The 17,503-nt window shown below is 48.4% G+C and overlaps 1 protein-coding gene across 1 annotated transcript; it reads left to right on the top strand.

Annotated features, from left to right (window-relative positions):
* The first annotated feature begins 156 nt into the window (after positions 1-156).
* On the top strand, positions 157-17,429 carry LOC124474585 (serine/threonine kinase 11 interacting protein). Its single transcript, XM_047030889.1, has 26 exons — positions 157-287; positions 637-707; positions 853-1,055; positions 1,364-1,438; positions 1,836-1,931; positions 2,099-2,206; positions 2,320-2,391; positions 2,637-2,766; positions 3,079-3,182; positions 3,446-3,535; positions 3,633-3,674; positions 3,956-4,126; positions 4,215-4,296; positions 4,410-4,874; positions 5,072-5,283; positions 5,437-5,547; positions 6,054-6,288; positions 7,613-7,791; positions 7,896-8,202; positions 8,719-8,828; positions 9,360-9,457; positions 9,847-10,028; positions 13,440-13,524; positions 14,632-14,714; positions 15,590-15,816; positions 15,961-17,429. The coding sequence occupies exons 2-26, from the start codon at positions 638-640 to the stop codon at positions 16,096-16,098; spliced, it is 3,675 nt and encodes a 1,224-aa protein (XP_046886845.1). The 5' UTR covers positions 157-287; position 637; the 3' UTR covers positions 16,099-17,429.
* Positions 17,430-17,503: the final 74 nt, after the last annotated feature.

Below are 17,503 nucleotides of genomic sequence, written 5' to 3'. Positions count from 1 at the left end.
AACTCAGTGATTGAAGGTACTGTCGTGATTTTTATTTGACGTTACGTCCGATGTTCAAGCTTACAAAAAACATACAAGCATGTATTTCGTTTGATGAATTCCTTGATTTGGCATGTTAGGGCCACCGTAGATGTCTCGAAAACCCTTCATGTGACCAGAAACCAGAGACGTCAACATCGACCGAGTCATAGTACATCAGAAGTTGACATTTCGTCATGATAACGGTAGTGTTGCCTGCTGTCAACAACAAACATTGATGGTTTCCGCGTTCAAATAAACTGGCAAAGGTAGAGCTATGTGGTCTTGTTTTTTAATCGTAGATTAGTAATTAGCTTCTCAATTAGCTGTGTTCAGATACTGAATTTTTAACACCTTCGCTGGCTTAAAAGCCACCCACGTCTATACAAACTGTTCTACTGTGGCGTATTACTAGTAGTACTTTAATAAAGCAGTTACTACCGTTAACAGAAACGGAAGGCTAGCTTTTAAGGATGTCATTCAGGAAGGGCAAACGTCAAGGCAAATTGAGTGCAGTGTAAATGCTCACAAGTGTCTGCGTAGCTATTGCAACAGTCAGCTTGTGTTGACTGAATGTTGTCATGTATTCGATGTGTCACTCTCTTGCTTCATGTTCAGGATGGTGGGGTCTCGACCCGGGAGCCGGGCTACTCTGGTTCACAGTTTGGCCACACTCCTACGGAATGATGGTACATCTTAACCTTACATCTACTCCTTCCCATTCCTTTTCTATGGCCTTTTCCACCTTTTCCCTGTCTATTCCTCTCCTAATCTCTATCCTCTCCTCATATCCTCTTACATGGTTCTTACGGTTCTTACTGACATCCCCCCCAGGTGACTCCGTCCTGGCAGGCAGCAGCACCTTGACCCTCCAGACCAGCAGTCTGCAGCACCTGACCTGTCTGTTTGAGCAGTACCTGCTCTCTAGGACCCAGCAGCATGGTTTCCTGGCCCTACCCTCCCACCCTGCAGACACAGACTCCCTCCTGCAACTGCAGTTTCTGTTCGACGTGCTGCAGAAAACCGTCTCCCTGAAAGTGGGTTCTGTTGTTGCTGTGGGGGGGGGGGGGGGGGAAGGGGGGGGGTTAGGTTCACTCTGCCTGGTCTAATGCTTAAGTTTCACTTCTAACCTCGGTCAGACAGAATGTTAACTTGTGAGGTACTTGGCTGGAGCTACATTGCTTAATTAGCATGCGTTTTCAATCACGCCATCTCTTTTGCCCCAAATTCTTTTTTTCACAATAAAGGCTAGCTCAATAGGACGTAGTTGAATGCATTTCACCACTAGGTGTTGCCATTACACCTTGTCTGTGATGTGCCTGCCTTTATTCTTTGCACCTCACAGCTCATCAACACCCCTGGGACAAGGCTGCAGTCTGTGGTGAAAATCTTCCCCTTCAAGTCTCTCAAGCACTTAGAGGTACAGCTCCTGTGAATCTTCAAATGAGATAGATTGTGCTCAGTCATGGTCTTCCTTCCTTTTAATGGACCAGGGGTGGTACTAGGGGGGGGGGGGCAGAGGTGGCAGAGGTGGCCAGTTCTCCCTTTGACAAAAGCTTGGACCCCCTTGTGGCCCCCATAAATGTAGTGTCTGACTAATTATAGACATGTCATTTTGCCTGTTCATGCCTGCAATGCAGAGAAGGAAACGATATGAGAACAATACATGTTAATGTAACTGGCCCCTCTAACAGTACAACTGGCCCCAGCTTGCCCCCCCCCCCAGTTGACAGGACAGGACAGACAGCTGTCTGTGTCACGGTCCGTTTACAGTTGAGTCCGGTCTTGTTTACCTGCCTTTCTCTGTCTGTCTGTAGTTGAAGCGTGTTCCCCCTCACTGTCTGGAGGGGCTGAGGGGAGTCTACTCTCAGCTGGGGGTTTTCACCTGCTCGAAGAGCCTCAGCTCTCTGGAGGTACGACACACTCACGCACACACATATGCTCATACACACACACACACGCGTGCATACGCACACATACACACACACTCACACACATGCTTAGAGAAAGACTACACCTAGACACGTTTAAAGAGGAAGCTGTGTGTGTGTGTTGACTGTTCCTCCATGTTGTGCTACAGGAACTGCTGTCTCTATGTGGCGGTGACCTCAGCTCTGCACTGCCATGGCTGGAGCTGCACACACTCAACTTCAGCTACAACTCCATCGTCTGTCTGGACGAGTCCCTGGTGAGACGCTCACACACACCACACACACACACACACACACCACACACAGAACCACCACACGCATGCAATCACCCACTCAGAGCATTCTTCCTTGACCTCCGCTATTCCTCCAGAGTCTGTTGAATGTTCTCAAGTACCTGGACCTGAGCCACAACAAGATCCAGGAATGTGCGGAGTTCCTCAAGGTAGGCTGGTGCTCATGCTGTTGTTTGTGTCCAGAACCTCCCTCGGTAGGAGGTGATGTATTCAACCGTTGACGTTGCCGCGAAAACAGGAATGAACATTACATGACAGTCTTAAATGTTAAAAATTTGATTTAAAATCTCAATGTCTTTTTTCCTCTTCCACTCCCTTCCTCATTCTCTCCGTCCTCCCCTCCCTCTCTCTCTCTTTCCCTCTGTTTCCCTGGTCGTCCTCTTTTCCCACACAGCCCCTCAGTGAGTTGGAGCATCTGAACCTGGGCTATAACTGCCTCCAGAGGACACCTGTGCTGGGCTTCACCTCCAGGGCCAAACTCCTCACTCTCATCCTCAGGAATAACGAGCTGGAAACCATCAATGGTACGCGACAAGCATGCAGAGTACGGCAGGGCAGAGTAGGATTGAGTAAATGGAGTAGAGCAGTCTCTGTTTCAAGTCTCGCACTATGCTGAGTATATATCAGATCTCAGTCAGGGACTGACTTTGTTTGCTGACAGCAGGGGGTATTATACAAACGTTATATAAACAGGGAGTAGAGAATCTGTTATTGCCCAGAAACAGAACACTCAGAACCCCGTAGTGTGTCCTAACTGTGTATCTGTCCGTCTGCTTGTCTCTCTCACGATTGCCCTGCCTGTATGTCTTTCTTCCTGTGTGTGTGTGTGTGTGTAGGTGTGGAGCAGCTGTGTTCTCTACAGCACCTGGATCTGGCCTACAACCTTTTGATGGAGCACTCTCAACTGGCTCCTCTGTCTCTGCTGCACTGCCTCAACACGGTGACACACACGTCTCGCTCGGTGATGTCTGTGTTGTTGTTTTTTTGAATCTCATGACTAATGTAAACTTTTGTTCTGTTGCTGTTTTCTCCTCTCCTCTCTCTCCCTCCCTGTCTCTCTCCTTGTATCCCTCCCCCCTTCCCCTCTCTCTCTCTCTCTCTCTCTCTCTCTCTCTCTCTCTCTCTCTCTCTCTCTCTCTCTCTCTCTCTCTCTCACCCCCCCTTCTCTCTGTCTCTCTCCCTCTGTCTCTCTCTCCCCTGTAGCTGACTCTGGAGGGGAACCCCCTGTTCTTCCAGAGAGGACACCGGGCCAGCACCATCCGCCATCTCTCTCCCAAAGCTGCCTACCTCAGGGTGTGTCTGGGAGGGAGGAGTGGTGTTGAAAATATAGTATGTATGTCTTCTAAATCTTAACCCTCTTTCTTTCTCTCTTTCCCTCTCTCTCCTGCAGCTCAAACTGGATGGCACCCCACTCTCCTCTTCTGAGCTATCAGTAAGTGCTGTGTTGCTTGCATCTAGCTCTGACAGCTTATATGGAGTTCTGTTGGATAAAGATATATTACAATGTGCTGCAAACCTCTTAGGCACAACAAAAAAAGGAAAGCAAAAAATGCTTTAGGAAACAAACAACTGAACAAATATGAAAGACATAATTAATGTATGACTCTAATGGATACCTAGGACTTTTGCACAGTACTGTATGTTTCTGTGACATAACTTAAAGGTGAGAGACTGATATCAAATATTTACTCCCCACCACCACCACCTTGCAAGGTTCTTCCCAAACCGGGACAGATGATAATGACCCAGGCCCAGGGTTTACCCCCGGTTGTCATGGCAGCAGAACGTGGTAACCAGGAAATATCGAGCGGAGGCGGGGAGTTGAGTGACAGCCTATCGGTTGGTGAGGTTGGAGTGACCAGACTTCGCAAGAAGAAAGCCAAAGTAAGTGTGTGTGTGTAACAAACGTGTGTGTCAAAAGCATGTGCGTGCATGTGTTAAACCTGAGTAACACTAACCCGTCTTGTTTCAGAGCAAAGTTAGAGTGAGGAGAGCTAGCATATCCGAACCGAGTGACACGGACTACGAACCGAGAAGACAGTCGTCTGCACAAGGTGAGTCTGTCTGTCTCCTTTTGACATGCATGTGTCCAGGTGTGCGTGTAGCAGCTGTTAACGTATGTGTCCAGGTCTGTTTGTGGGTGTTCTTCTAACCTTCCCTCCCTCAGACATGCAGCTCCCTCACCAGAAGGAGATTGAGCGCATGGATAGTTTCAGGGAGCAGCTGGGGGAGGAGTGGCTGCGCTACCAGCACCACCTGGAGGAGGCGCCACCCACCACCACCAGCTCTGCCACCCCGGACCAACCCGGCACACCTGCTCCCCTGGTCCAGCAACTGACCAACGGTCTCCATGCAACCCCCTCCCAGCCCACCCCCGCGCCCTTTCGACAGCCCTCGCCCCTCACGGAGCTCCCACAGGTCCTGCCCCCGCCCCTGCTCTCGTCCGAACCCAGAGAGGAGGCCTCGGGGGCGGACGCAGAGCTGGAGACGGAGTCCACCCTCCAATGGTCCGGTCACAGCCTCGGACACACCGAGTCCCCCCTGGACAGCAGCCTGGTGGAGGGTCTGGGGTCGTCGACGATGGAGGGAGGAAGTGGGGACGTGTGTGAGGAGGAAGAGGAGGAGCTAGGAGGTAGGATTCTCTGAGGTCATTTGTTGCGTGTTCTGGTGTGAGTCTGGTAGTAGTGTGTCCCACTGGATAAAAATAATTTTCTCTCTGTCCTGTGTGGCTGTGGTCTATCCTTTACTCCCCCATCTAATTCCCGTTCTCCCTTTCTTCTTTACTCTCATTCACCATTTCTCCTCTCTGTCTCTCTTTGCTTCCTTCAGTGGACCTCTGCCCCCCCCTGCTGGTGGGAGTGCTGTCCGAGGGGGAGGAGAGGGGGGGAAGGGGGGGGAGGGAGGGGTCTCATCCCGTGTTCCTGCGGGTCAAGCAGGGCCTGCTCCTGGAGGTGGACATGCACCGAGGTCAGGAGAGAGCCCGCCTGGAGCTGGACTGTCTGGGAAAGGTCACAACCTCGGAAGCCCGCTGGACGGAAGGGGTGAGAACAGAGGGGAAGGGGACGAGGGGAGATACACACACAAAAGAAAGCTAAATCAATGAATCCAAAAATACACAAATACATATTTGACCTCAGCCCTCTTACTCTCTCTCCCTTTCGCTCTCTCTCCCCTCCCTCCTCTCGTGCTCCCAGGAGGTGGAGAAGGTTCTGCCCTCCCTGGAGCTCTTCTTCCGCTACATCAGCAGAGAGAGGAGGAGGAGACGCTACGTCATGCTGGACGACCACCCTCAGCAGGCTCTGGAGGTAATACACACACACACACACCTGTTTCTCTGTTTCCTAGAAAAGAGCAGCATCTGATTTATCTGTTGACCTTGGATCCATGTTGTCATCATGTGGATTTAGCCAAACAAATGATACCTTCCTTTTTTTTGCTTGTAAAAAAACACTAATACAACAGCAAGCCTTTCCAATTCTATTCATGTGAAGATACCCTACCTGTAGGCTTACACTCTAACCCTGTTCCTGGAGAGATACCCAACCTGTAGGGTTACACTCTAACCCTGTTCCTGGAGAGACACCCTCCTGTAGGTTTGCACTCTAACCCAGAGAGATACCCTGTACCTGTAGGGTTAAAGTCCAACCCCAGCTGTAGCTAACCTGATTCAACACATCCCCCGGTTAGTTATTTAGATCAGGTGTGTCACCTTAGGGCTGGTTCCAGGAAGAATTCTCCAGGAGCAGGGTTGGGCAGCCAGAAGCACTTAGCTTTGAAATCATGAACGGTGTCGTGTCATTCATGTTGCTAGGCACTCAGCGATGTCCTATCACGGGTTTCCGAAGAGAACGAGAGGCGTGTCTCCGAGGGTCGACCCGGCCGTGTCCGCCTGCAGTGTCTCCGCTGCGGGTCAGAGTTCAGCCTGGGCAGGGAGGAGGAGAAGGGAGGGAGAGGAGGGAGAGGACGAGGGAGAGGAGCCCTGCATGAAGGAGGGGATCACCTGGAGGAGGAAGAGAAGGAGGAAGAACAGAGACTTGAGGGAACTGGTAAGAGACCAGCACAACCACTTGCATACCGTACAGACACACACACACACGTATACTTTAACTCACAGACTTGACTATCATTGCAGCCTGAAAAACGCTGTGCTGTCTCATTCCAGGCCCTAATGACCAAGAGGCCCGGAGGTCAGATCTCACTCCAGATTTCATGACTTTTTCTAGACCTCAATTCATGCCCTTTAACCATTGTTTTCACAACAGACTCATAATAAGCCCTCACAGTTATTCATTTAGCAGGCACTTTTATCCAAAGCGCCTTACAAATAAGACATTTAGAAAGTACGATCAAACATGCTTGGTTAAAATCAGTATTTCGGTGGTTAGTGCCATGGAATGGTCTGTATTTTACCAGACACTATGACTATAATATCTCAACTACAGTGCAACAATCTCAACTAATCTCAACTGCAATATTACATAGCACGGCGTGACAAAAAAAGGATCCCATCTTGTTCCGTCGGTGCTCTTTCGCAAGCGTTACATGAAATCTGCATCATGAGTTGAATTCAAACAAAAACCACCATATTGTTTGGAGTGTCCTAAGATTGGAGTCTAGATCAGATATGCGTGATGAGTCATCCCCATGTCTTGATGAGAGATCCCAGAGATGGCTCTCCGCTGGCCCTACCAGAACAGCTTACCAGGCCTGGGGACGTCCCACGCAACAGGGGACACGTAGGAGGAGGAGAGTTCTGGAAACCTCATAAAGAAGGATCCTAGAGCCCCCTACAATTAGCACAAGATCTGTTCCTGCAGGATCTATCTAGTCTATGGGGTCTCTTTAGCCTATAATGAAAGAAGAGGGAGAGAAGATTTGCTCCACCCTCCTTCTCTCCCTCCCTGTCATCAGCCCAGACCTGGTGTTAGGGCCTGTCCTAACCTGTTGAGGGATCGTGAAGGCTTTGTTGAACAGATGTCGAGGCTTCTCTTTTGTGTCTGGAGTGGAGCCCTGGGGTTATGGCTCAGTGTTTGCTAGCTAACCACCCCTTTGTCCTTAAAGACAAGAAACAAGCTGCTTTAACATCATCATGAAATGAGAACTTCCATGTAGACCGCAGTACACACCTTCCATAATCGTGACTGGGTCGTCTCCACATAATGAATTAGGTCAATCATTTACAAATATGTTCATAAACTCAAACTTTATTTGTATATTTCCTGACTGGGAATATATATATATATATATAAGTAAGTGACAAAAGATGTAACAATTGGTTAAAGACTGGAGGCAACTTTGTGGAAGTCCTGGCAGAATCTGTAGCTCATCTAAAACTTCCTTGTAACATGCTTCCTGTTTCCTGTTCCACAGCAGCTTCACCAGGAAGTGGAACCGTCTGTCCGGAGTGTACCAGTGATCATGTGGTTCAGCTGACTGGACAATCAGCTCCGTCCACCAGCACGCCTGTCCAATCAGAGCAGGACACCACCGTGCGAAACTTCACCTTTGACCAAGTTGATACGCCGCAACATGGTTACCGTGGCAGCAAGGTTAATTTGAGATTTTTCCGTTAATGTAAGCTGCCGTTCTTATTGCAGTAATCTTCAATTTGAGGAGTTCCAAATCTCTCCTTCACTCCACCCTCTCTCCTCAGGATCTCAGCTCAGATGACACCTCCTCTGCCAGGGCTAGCCCTCTCCTGGACCCCCCCTCCACCTCCATAGAGGACCCCAGCGCCTCCTTCGTCACGGCCGAGGAAAGCAGCTTCTTCAGCGGGGAGGGAGTCAGGGACACCTGGGGGGACCGGAGCCTCTCTAAACCTGTCAGCTTCTACAGCACAGGCGACCAGAGTAGAGAGGAGCTAGCAGGGAGCTACCAGTACTCTGCTACCCCTCCAGCTGGAGCCCTTACCCCGACCCAGGACCACAACCACACCAGCAAGCCACACGCAACCAGTCCCGGTTTGTCCATAGATTTTTTGTGTCATTTTTTAGCTCGCTGGCTTGCTGGACCATATTGCAACAACACTTCCAATACAGATAGCAGTCGTGATTGGAAGTGATGGGAGAGAAGGGGGGGGAGAGAAAGAGCAAAAAGAGAGCAAGAACAGACGCAAGAGACAAACACTGTGAATACAGAGAACAAAAAAAAGATGAAAGGACAAAAGAAAGATGGGCAGAGTGAGAAAAGATACCTGGGGTGGTAACAGACCCTCCTGCAGACTCTGTCCTCTTTTGTCACAGCACTGAGACCATGTAACCTGACCTTTCAAATCACACACTCAGTGGCAGAGCCTCAGATCCGAGCTGCCAGCATGTCTACGTGTTATGTCTTGTGCTAAGCTAACTGCCATCCTTGTGAAGTGTGTGTGATGCTAAGCTAACTGGTGTCTCTGTAAAGGGTGTGTGATGCTAAGCTAACCGGTGTTCAAGTGAAGGGCGTATGATGCTAACCTAACTGGCGTCTGCATGTTGCAGGCCATTTAGACCTGCTGTCTGAGGACTACGAGGCAGTGGACCATCGGCTGAAGCTCTTCCTAGACGTGGAGGTGTTTGAGGAAGAAGAGGAACTCCACTCCTTCCTCAAGGTTAGCGGACCTGCAAATAATGGATTTAGTGAGGTAGCTGCTAGCTATCCACTGCTTGGGTGAGTTTAGCGATCAGCTACAAGAAGTAGCAGGAGACAATAGACAACGGAGGCAAGTTTGTACTGAACTGTAGGGGGAGGGGAGGAACGGCAGTAGTGAAGTAAACACAAGCGGCCAGAGCAGGAGAGGAGCTCCAGGCTCATATTCATCTGTATTTATCCAATTATTTTAACTGTCATTGCTGTTTGACAGAAAGAGAAAATGATTGGTCTTTTGACGAATCATTGTCCTTACATGCCCCAAAGAACTGCTTTCGACTATGTTAATCTCCAGAAACACTACAGGTCACGGTTTATGTTTTACATATAAAAAATATCATTTTAAAAGTACTAAAAAGTACTAAAAATGCATTTCCTTTACCGATCTTAAAACGTATGGAATCTTTGTTGAAGATTTTACAGTCACTAATAGACTCAGACTTGTCGTCGTGGAGTTCTCTCTGATATGTCTAATTCCTTGGTTGTTTTGCAGATGACCACGGTGAAGTTTGGTGATCCTGAAGAGTTCCCCTCTCTCCTAGTGGTGTCCAACCAGCGCATCTACTTCCTCGAGATGACATCACTGATGCAGTGAGTGAGCTGTCAGATGTGTGATTGGTTACTGTTGTCATAGCCAACGTCTTTGATAGGCCGTTTGAAATACTGGTGTCAAGTACTAATATTATTATATTATTATAATCTTTATAATTCACTAATGACTTATCATTCTTTAATTTCTGACTGGAATATAGTTCTTGTCAAATGAACGACCTGTGTCTTTGAAGCTGTGGGTATTAGATGGATAGATGAAGACATCCATCTTCAAGGATTCTCTTCAGACAGTCTCAAACTGAGATGGGAGTGTGTGTGTGTGTGTGTGTGCGTGCGTGCACGTATGTTCTAGGATGACCGAGCTCATGGGATATGTCCACCATCATTCTGAACGTTGTAATTCTTCGTCTCTCCCCCCCCACCAACAGAGGGCAGCCGCCAACTGATTGGCTGCAGAAGAGGGAGAGCCATCCAATCACAGAGCTGAGTTACCTGGAGGTGGGGCTTGGCTCCCAGAGCATCCACATGGAGTTTGAGGAAGGGGGCGTGGCCTACACGCTGCTTATCCGTGACAGTGCGCGTTGCAAACGCTTCTTTGGTCTTCTCACAGGCAAGACCCTCTCACACACACACTCCATCTCTCACACACACACACATGTGCAGAATAGTACTTCCATCCCTTAGTTGGCACGCATATATAACATATGATCCAGCACATGGAAAAGAAATAGCCTTCATGTATGTTTAATGGGGAATACAGAGACTCATTGTGTCTCGCTCTCACACACACACACAGACACACACACACACACACTCTCCCCATCTGCTGTAGCTTCATGTGATGAATGGAGGACCTTTCCTCCAGGGAATGGAGATCAGAGAGGATCGAACTCCAGCTCAGACTTAAGACAGAATGTCCTCCACACACACACACACACACTGCCATTCAGACACATCCCACTCTCTCTGCATCACACGCCCATGGCGCATATCTACACACATGCACACTCACAACTACTCACACGCCACACGCGCACTTCACACACACACACTCACATCTACACGAACAAAGACATTCACACAAACGCACGCAGACTCGCAACTACTCCAACACACAAACATCTACTCGCACTCACATCACACACACACACGCACACATCTACACACACACACACACACACACACACACACACAGTCTTCACAGTATAAACCACAGGCTGACAGTCACCAAAGTCTGACCAGCCACAGCAGAACGAGACCAGAATCTGAGGAAACCTGATCAAATCAGCCTTTTCTGTCTCTCTGTTTCACTCTTTCTCTCTCTGCTAGGATCTCTTTATCGCTCTCTGTCTACTTCCCTACTATTTATTTTGTGTTCCTCAAGTGGTGCAAACGGCTTCGGAAATGTTTGTTGCCTTAGTAGTGTAATAATGATTTAGGGTGTGATATCACCTTACTTTGATAACATCCGTGTTGTCCACTGTGTCTGAGTTTAGCGCTGACCTTTGAACCTTCTTATCTTGGGCCTATTGACACTGTTGGTGATCATAGTCTCTCCTGTTGGTTAATGGTCTTTTCAGAGTTTATCTTCTCCACAGTGGCACTTTCAAAAGTGTGAGAGAGATGGGGAAGAGAACAAACGTTTATATTAGTGTGAGATAAAACCGCATACACTGACATCACCAAACAACTGGCGAGTCGAGGGAATTTTAGATGGTGCCGTAACACACGAAGACAAGTGTTTGAATCCCGACGGGTTGCCCTCCAGCTTGTCTCTCTCTGCTGTTGTTAAAGCAGTAAAAGGCAGACAGACAGACAGAGGAGGGAGGGTGGGTATCTCCACTGTGTGTCTCTATCGGGTTAAGCCTAGGCCTGTTTGTGTAAATGGAAGTCACTCGTCTTCCTCTCTGCCTTCACGAGAACAGCTCCGGAACGTCCTTCACCAAAACCACAGGACCCAGGTCTGCTGTGGGTCAGAGCCGACACCCATTCACAGCCCACAGTCAATAGAACCAACAGCTAGTCGGTTGGCAGAAAACCAATGGGTCCTAAAATATTATTTGTTGTCTGTTTTTTGGGGGCCTCGTACAAGATGGAAAAATAGGGTTTATGAAGTGTGATGGCCTAAGGGTGGTGTGTGGGTTTTAAAACATACTCTGGTTGGCATAAATACTTTGCAACATAATATCATGGATCCTTCTCAGGGCTGCGTGTCCGGTTATGTGACTCTGCGCGCACACACACACACACCATCACCCCCATCCTCCCTCTGAAGGAAACCAGAACTAGGCATTATGAACTCTGAATAGTCTCTCTTAACAGCTGTTGTAACATTTAGTCTCTAAAGAAGAACCGAAAGATAATTTGACCATAGCAAAATCGTTTTTCAACACCGCTGGATACTCCACTCTGTGGTTTTGGAGGGAGGGATGTTGCTGTCACTTGGCCAGATCTTGTTACGGGTAGTCTTGTGGCGGTGTGATAGTATCCAATCTGGCCACTGTCACAAAGGATGTGTTTAACCCCCAAGGGTCTCAGCTAGTTTGATCAAAGTTATAGGAAAGACATTGGGCACGTTCGGTGCGCAGAGGGGCTAATCTTTTCAGAGGTGGCGAAGGCAATCGGACAAGTTTGATTGCTGTATCAAGCTGAGGCAGGCTATTTTCAGAACATCTCCGTTCGAGTATGTTTTAATTAGGTGAACGCATGCACTCCTCTATGCAGCTCTTGCTGTCTCTTTCTTTCTTCCTCTCTCTCTCTCTCTCTCTCTCTCTCTCTCTCTCTCTCTCTCTCACACTCTCTCTCTCTTTGTGTGTGTCTCTCTATCTCTCTCTCTCTCTGTGTCTCTCTCTATCTTTCTCTCTCACGCTCTCTGCTCCCAGCAGGCCTGTACTGCTTTGTTTTGATCAGTCTAAGGTGTTAGGTTTCCCCCCTAGCAGACACTGAATGAGTCCAAGTATGCCCTGTGTAAATAAGCAGGGGTATCGAAGAGGCTGGGGGAGGTAGGTGAAGGCTGGGGGAGGTAGTGGGAGGTCCTCAGCAGGAGAAGGTAAATCCTGTGCTATTCTGTCCTGTCAACTACTATTCTGTCTTATCGTGTGCTATCCTGTCCTATCCTGTGCTATCCTGTCCTGTTGACTACTATCCTGTCCTATCCCGTTCTGTCCTGTCCCATCCGGTTCTGTTGAGTATTATCCAGTCCTATCCTTCTATCCGTGCCGTCAGCCTGAAAAGGATTTGGCGTCGTCCAGATAGCTTAGCCTCCGCCCTCTACACCCCTCATTAGACACATTCCTCAGTGTTTGTCATCTGGTTTGGGATTGGCTTATCTGAGTGAGGTTGTGTTGTTGTCGGTGTCCCACTGGCTGATGGGAATCAGAATACAGGACCCCACGCACACACGCACGCACGCGCCACTAGAAAGAGCTGTAAACAACAGGCTCGGCCCTTGTGAGGCAGAGCCGAGCTAGTCGGCGCGAGTTGTTCCTGTCGTGAGCGCTTCGAGGTGAGATGAGCGTGTCCTGTTTTGGTGTTGTGTTGCTTCCTCCGTCCGTTCACGCTGTCTCTCCGACCCCTATCAGGTTCAACCCATTCAGCTGCTGAAGACACTGTTCACTGCTCGTGTCCCTGTTACGCATGCACACCTACTCGCACGCAGACACAATCGCTCTCGTTTTTCCTATCTCTTTCCTCGCCTCTCTCTTCTCTCTCTCTCTCTCTCTCTCTCCCTCCAGGTTGTATGAGGTTGTAATCAGACCTACTGCCAGGGACCTGCGATTGGTGTCTCGAACAGCATACACACAAACAAACTCACAGGACAGCTCAGTGAATTCCTAGATCATCCTGTTTACATTTACATGTAGTCATTTAGCAGACACTCTTATCCAGAGCGACTTGCAGTAAGTACAGGGACATTCCCTCCGAGGCAAGTAGGGTGAAGTGCCTTGCCCAAGGACACAACGTCAGCCATCGCTCAGCCATCTGACCTCCCCACTTGATCCTGCTGTTCTCCTCTCTCCAGGTGTGGTCCGGGAGCTGGCCTCCAAATCCATCAGCAAGCTCAAGTCCATCTCCACCACCAGACTCACCACCCAGCATCACCTCTGGTACAACACACACACACACAGACAGTCCTATCCATCTGGACTGAATAGTTAGTCTTCCTGGGACTGGGATGGAGATGTGGTGTGGTCCCATGCGTTGGCAGCCCTCGTTAGCGTTAAGCTAGCCCCGTTAACGAGCTGCTAAACCACACGCTAGTTGGTTTCATGTGTGAGAGGCTGTGATGTTAGCACAGCGCTAAATGCTAATGAACGATGCATGACAGCTCTGCAGGAGATGTGTTCCTGTTCGCTGTTAGACACCTGATGAACACAGCTCTGCGGTAGTCATGTCTGTCTGTCTGTGTGCGTGTGTGTGTGTGTGTATCGAAGCCAGAGGCCCACATGCGGTGTTGAGGGTACGTTGAGGTAAACAGAGTATATAAACACTTTCATGAGCATACCGTGCACCTACTTCTTAACCACCACTTGAGAAGTAAAAACAAAACAACAGTTTGTGTTTTTCTCGTGTAGTATTGGCCATTGCCCCTGTTACCACTACACACGCCGTTAAAACCTTGAATACATTCTCACTGTGTGCCTCTTAAACACCTGAGCTTGGATGAAACACGCTGCCTTGTTGATGTTCTCCTCATCCTTTCTGCTCTGCTCAACAGTCCCTGCGGGTTCTGGTTCCAGAACATTCTGAACACAGTCAACACCTGGCTCACCTCACTGTACCACATACCACACAACCAGTGGACGCTAAACACGCTCAAAACAAACTCAACCAAGGCCATTTCGAAAACCCTAGACACACCTGCGGAACGTTTTTTGTGCACTGCCAGAGGGGGCTGTGTGGATATGAACAAACTTACAAACTTTCATAAAAACAATTTAGAATCATTACTGCTGTCTGTAAGGCATTACCACCCTCCTTTTAATTATATAATGCAAAACTAGTTGCGCCATACGACTTTCACAGGCATGTCAGTGATCTGTCAGCTTCACGTTGGAACTGCTTAAACCAACAGTTTGATTCCCTTAGTATCACATGTGAATGAGCAATTAAATTGTTTGTAGACGTGTGTTTATTTTGGATGCAGGTGGTGTGCATGTGTGTGTGTATCTGTGTGCCAGGTAGGAGCTAACGTGTGTGTGTGTTTTCCCCAGGTCTCTGGTGTGTGAGGACATGCAAACGGATGTGGAGGAAGGCCAGCTTCAGTTCTTCTATCTCCTGGCATATCTCCATCAAGGTGTGTGTGTGTTACAGTTTAATTGTGTGTGTGGCTGGTTTCCATCTTAGATAAGAGAACACTTTCTTAATCCCCAAGGCGGGGGAAATTTGGTAATTTGCCACAAAGCATAACTCTGGGTTATGTGCTGTGTAGCTGGAGGAATGTGTGAACTGTGGGTGAAACAAGCGCTGACCTGCTCTGCTCCTTGCTCCCAACTTCAGCTCTGCGCCTACCTTTCCCAAAACCACACACAAGAAAATGTAACCATCGCAAGAAACGGGGAAGGGGGGGGGGGGGGGGGGGGGGGGGCAGGGGCAATGTATGTAATTTCACAGAGCTCAGAGTTGGAGAGGGAAATGTTGGCGTACAGTATACACAGCATCCCTCTCCTCTTCTGTCCTGTCTCCTTTTTTCTTCTCTCCACCCCCACCTGTCCTTCTCCCCTCTCATCTCCTTCCCTCTCCTTGACTCTAGTCGTGCGTGAGTCCTCGTCCTGGTGGCTCAGTCTCTGGACGGAAGCCGACAGCCAGACCAGACCGCTCTCATTCCTGGTGCAGGGTTGCTCATCATTGATATGGTTCACATCAAGAAGCAGAGAGGGATGGGCGGGGGGGGGGGGGTAGAGGCAGAGAGGAGAGGAAGGTAGAGGGAGAGAAGGGAGACTTAGAGATGAGGGGGTGGTAGAGGGAGGAAAAGGGGAAAAAATTCGAGATCGGTTTCTTTTAGCGTGCCTGGAAACGAGTGTTTGTGTTTTTTTGGTGGACTGCGCCACAGTTTGTCATTCCTCTACATTCAAAATGCTTCTATTATCCCCATACTCACCCGGTCTCTCTCCCTGTCTCTCTCTCCCCTTCCTTTCTCCATCCATCCCTCCCTCTCCCTTCCTTCATTAGAAGACAGTGTGAGCCCCCTAACTGTTTTGGCAACAAGAGAAACCCTGTACCTTCTCAACGAAGATCACCAGTGGAGCAAAAGCTTGCCCAATCCCTTGGCCAATGAAAATGGAGAGCCCTGCAGTGGGCGGGTCACTGTCCAGGAGACCCAGCCAATCAGCTGCGTCAGCTCGGTCCTCTTGTGGTCATGTGACCCCTGCAAAGTGGACATTCAGCTGTACGATGAGGTTAGATTGGGGCCTGGCTCGTGACCAGGAACTGGACATAAATAGTTTCGAACATACTTGTTTAGAACATCGACAGAGGCTGAACATTGGCCGGTAGGCCAACCCTAAACTGCTTGCTTTTTATTGTGTGTGTGTCCTCTGCAGATCTTGAAGCAGGAGAAGACATGGCGTCTGAGCTCGGAAAGCCCAGAGCAGATCCAGGGTTTGCTGGTCTGGGTACGAGCCCAGTGGGAAACCATGTTTGGAGTCAAACTCACCACCAGCCTGCAGGGACCTACCTGAAGTTTGTGTGCGTACTTTCAATGCCCTCCCTGCTATCTTTCTGTCCATGGACACTGTCCCTGAATTTATCTTTAGTTCTTCAATTTAAGACATGCGCTAGCTCTTCAAGTTGTCTGTTTTGGGCAGACGAGGACAGAAAAAACCCAAGAACAAAAGTACTGATTCCTGATCTGTTATGTTTCTACTCTGAACGCCGTCCACGAAGAAAGTGCCTTCTCCTTTTGCTGCTCCTCACACATTATAATTGTCTTATTTAACGGATGTTGTTCGACTAGTCTAATGTTTTATTGGTAAAATGTTATTTTGGTCTAATGCCCCCGTGGACTAATGCTCCGTTAGTATAATGTCCTACAGCACCTAGAGCTGTCTTGTGTTGGAGTGTGTTTGTTATTTGAGCAGCAAGCGTGGGCTAGAGGTGTGTGTGTGTGTGTGCGCGCGTGTGTGTGAGAGAGAGAGAGTGTGTGTAAAAGATCTGCGCCCATTCCTCAGCCAGTCAGACCCAACAGACTGTGACCTCATCCGCAGTGTGTGCAGCCAGTTGTGACATCACGCGCTCGGCGCGAGCCGTCCAATGAGGCGAACCGGGGGGGTGTCTGACAGGGGGGGCTTCTTCTTCTCTTTAATCAAGGTCTCTTCTGTGCACTGTGAGTTAAAGCAAACAAAATGGGTCTTTATACTTTCTGTGTCTGGTCTTTAAAACTTCAGTTTTCAAACTCTGCTAAGTGTCCCTGATAGGATACACAGTATTGTGATTCATTTTTTTTACTTGGCGAAACAACTGGTTGTGAGTGGATAATCAAGATAAACATAGGGTGCAGAGAGCTGCAACCCTACCACAGCTGCCTGACATTAGACTGTCCTTTTGTGTTTAGGTGGACATCAGATTTGGGTTGGAACTGCTGATTGTTAAATGTTTCTTGGGCCATGGAGGGTGGAAGGTGATGGGGTCCATTTCAATTGGACCTAGACATGCAGCACAGGGGAAAAAGCCTAATTTAGAATTAAATAACTGTTACTGGATGTAGCATTTTGATTGACTCAACTTGTTTTACTGAGGGAAATGTTTAATTTATCTGTCAGCTAAAACTGGTATTGTACCAGTTACAGTTCATATACTGGAGTACAGTACTGTATACATTGAGTCCTGTGTAATCATGTCCCTCTGAAATTACTCCTTCCATTGTTTAAATGTTAAATGAATTCACTTGTTGTTAAAAGTCAATTTTGACAGATGTAACTTTATTTATTGACTGTTAGTACAGTAATCATATTGGGAAATAAACATGATTTTATTGTTGCTTTTTTATGAATAAAAATATACATATCTGCCATTGTGCTTTCTGTGTGAGAGTCCTGTTTGATGTAATAGAGAATGGAAAGAGGAAAGCAAGTACGAATGATAGAG

The sequence above is a fragment of the Hypomesus transpacificus genome, chromosome 12 (genome assembly GCF_021917145.1).
Source record: "Hypomesus transpacificus isolate Combined female chromosome 12, fHypTra1, whole genome shotgun sequence".
NCBI classification, from domain to species: domain Eukaryota; kingdom Metazoa; phylum Chordata; class Actinopteri; order Osmeriformes; family Osmeridae; genus Hypomesus; species Hypomesus transpacificus.
Note: the sequence above shows the minus strand (reverse complement) of the source record. Positions and strands in the feature narration are given on the sequence as shown.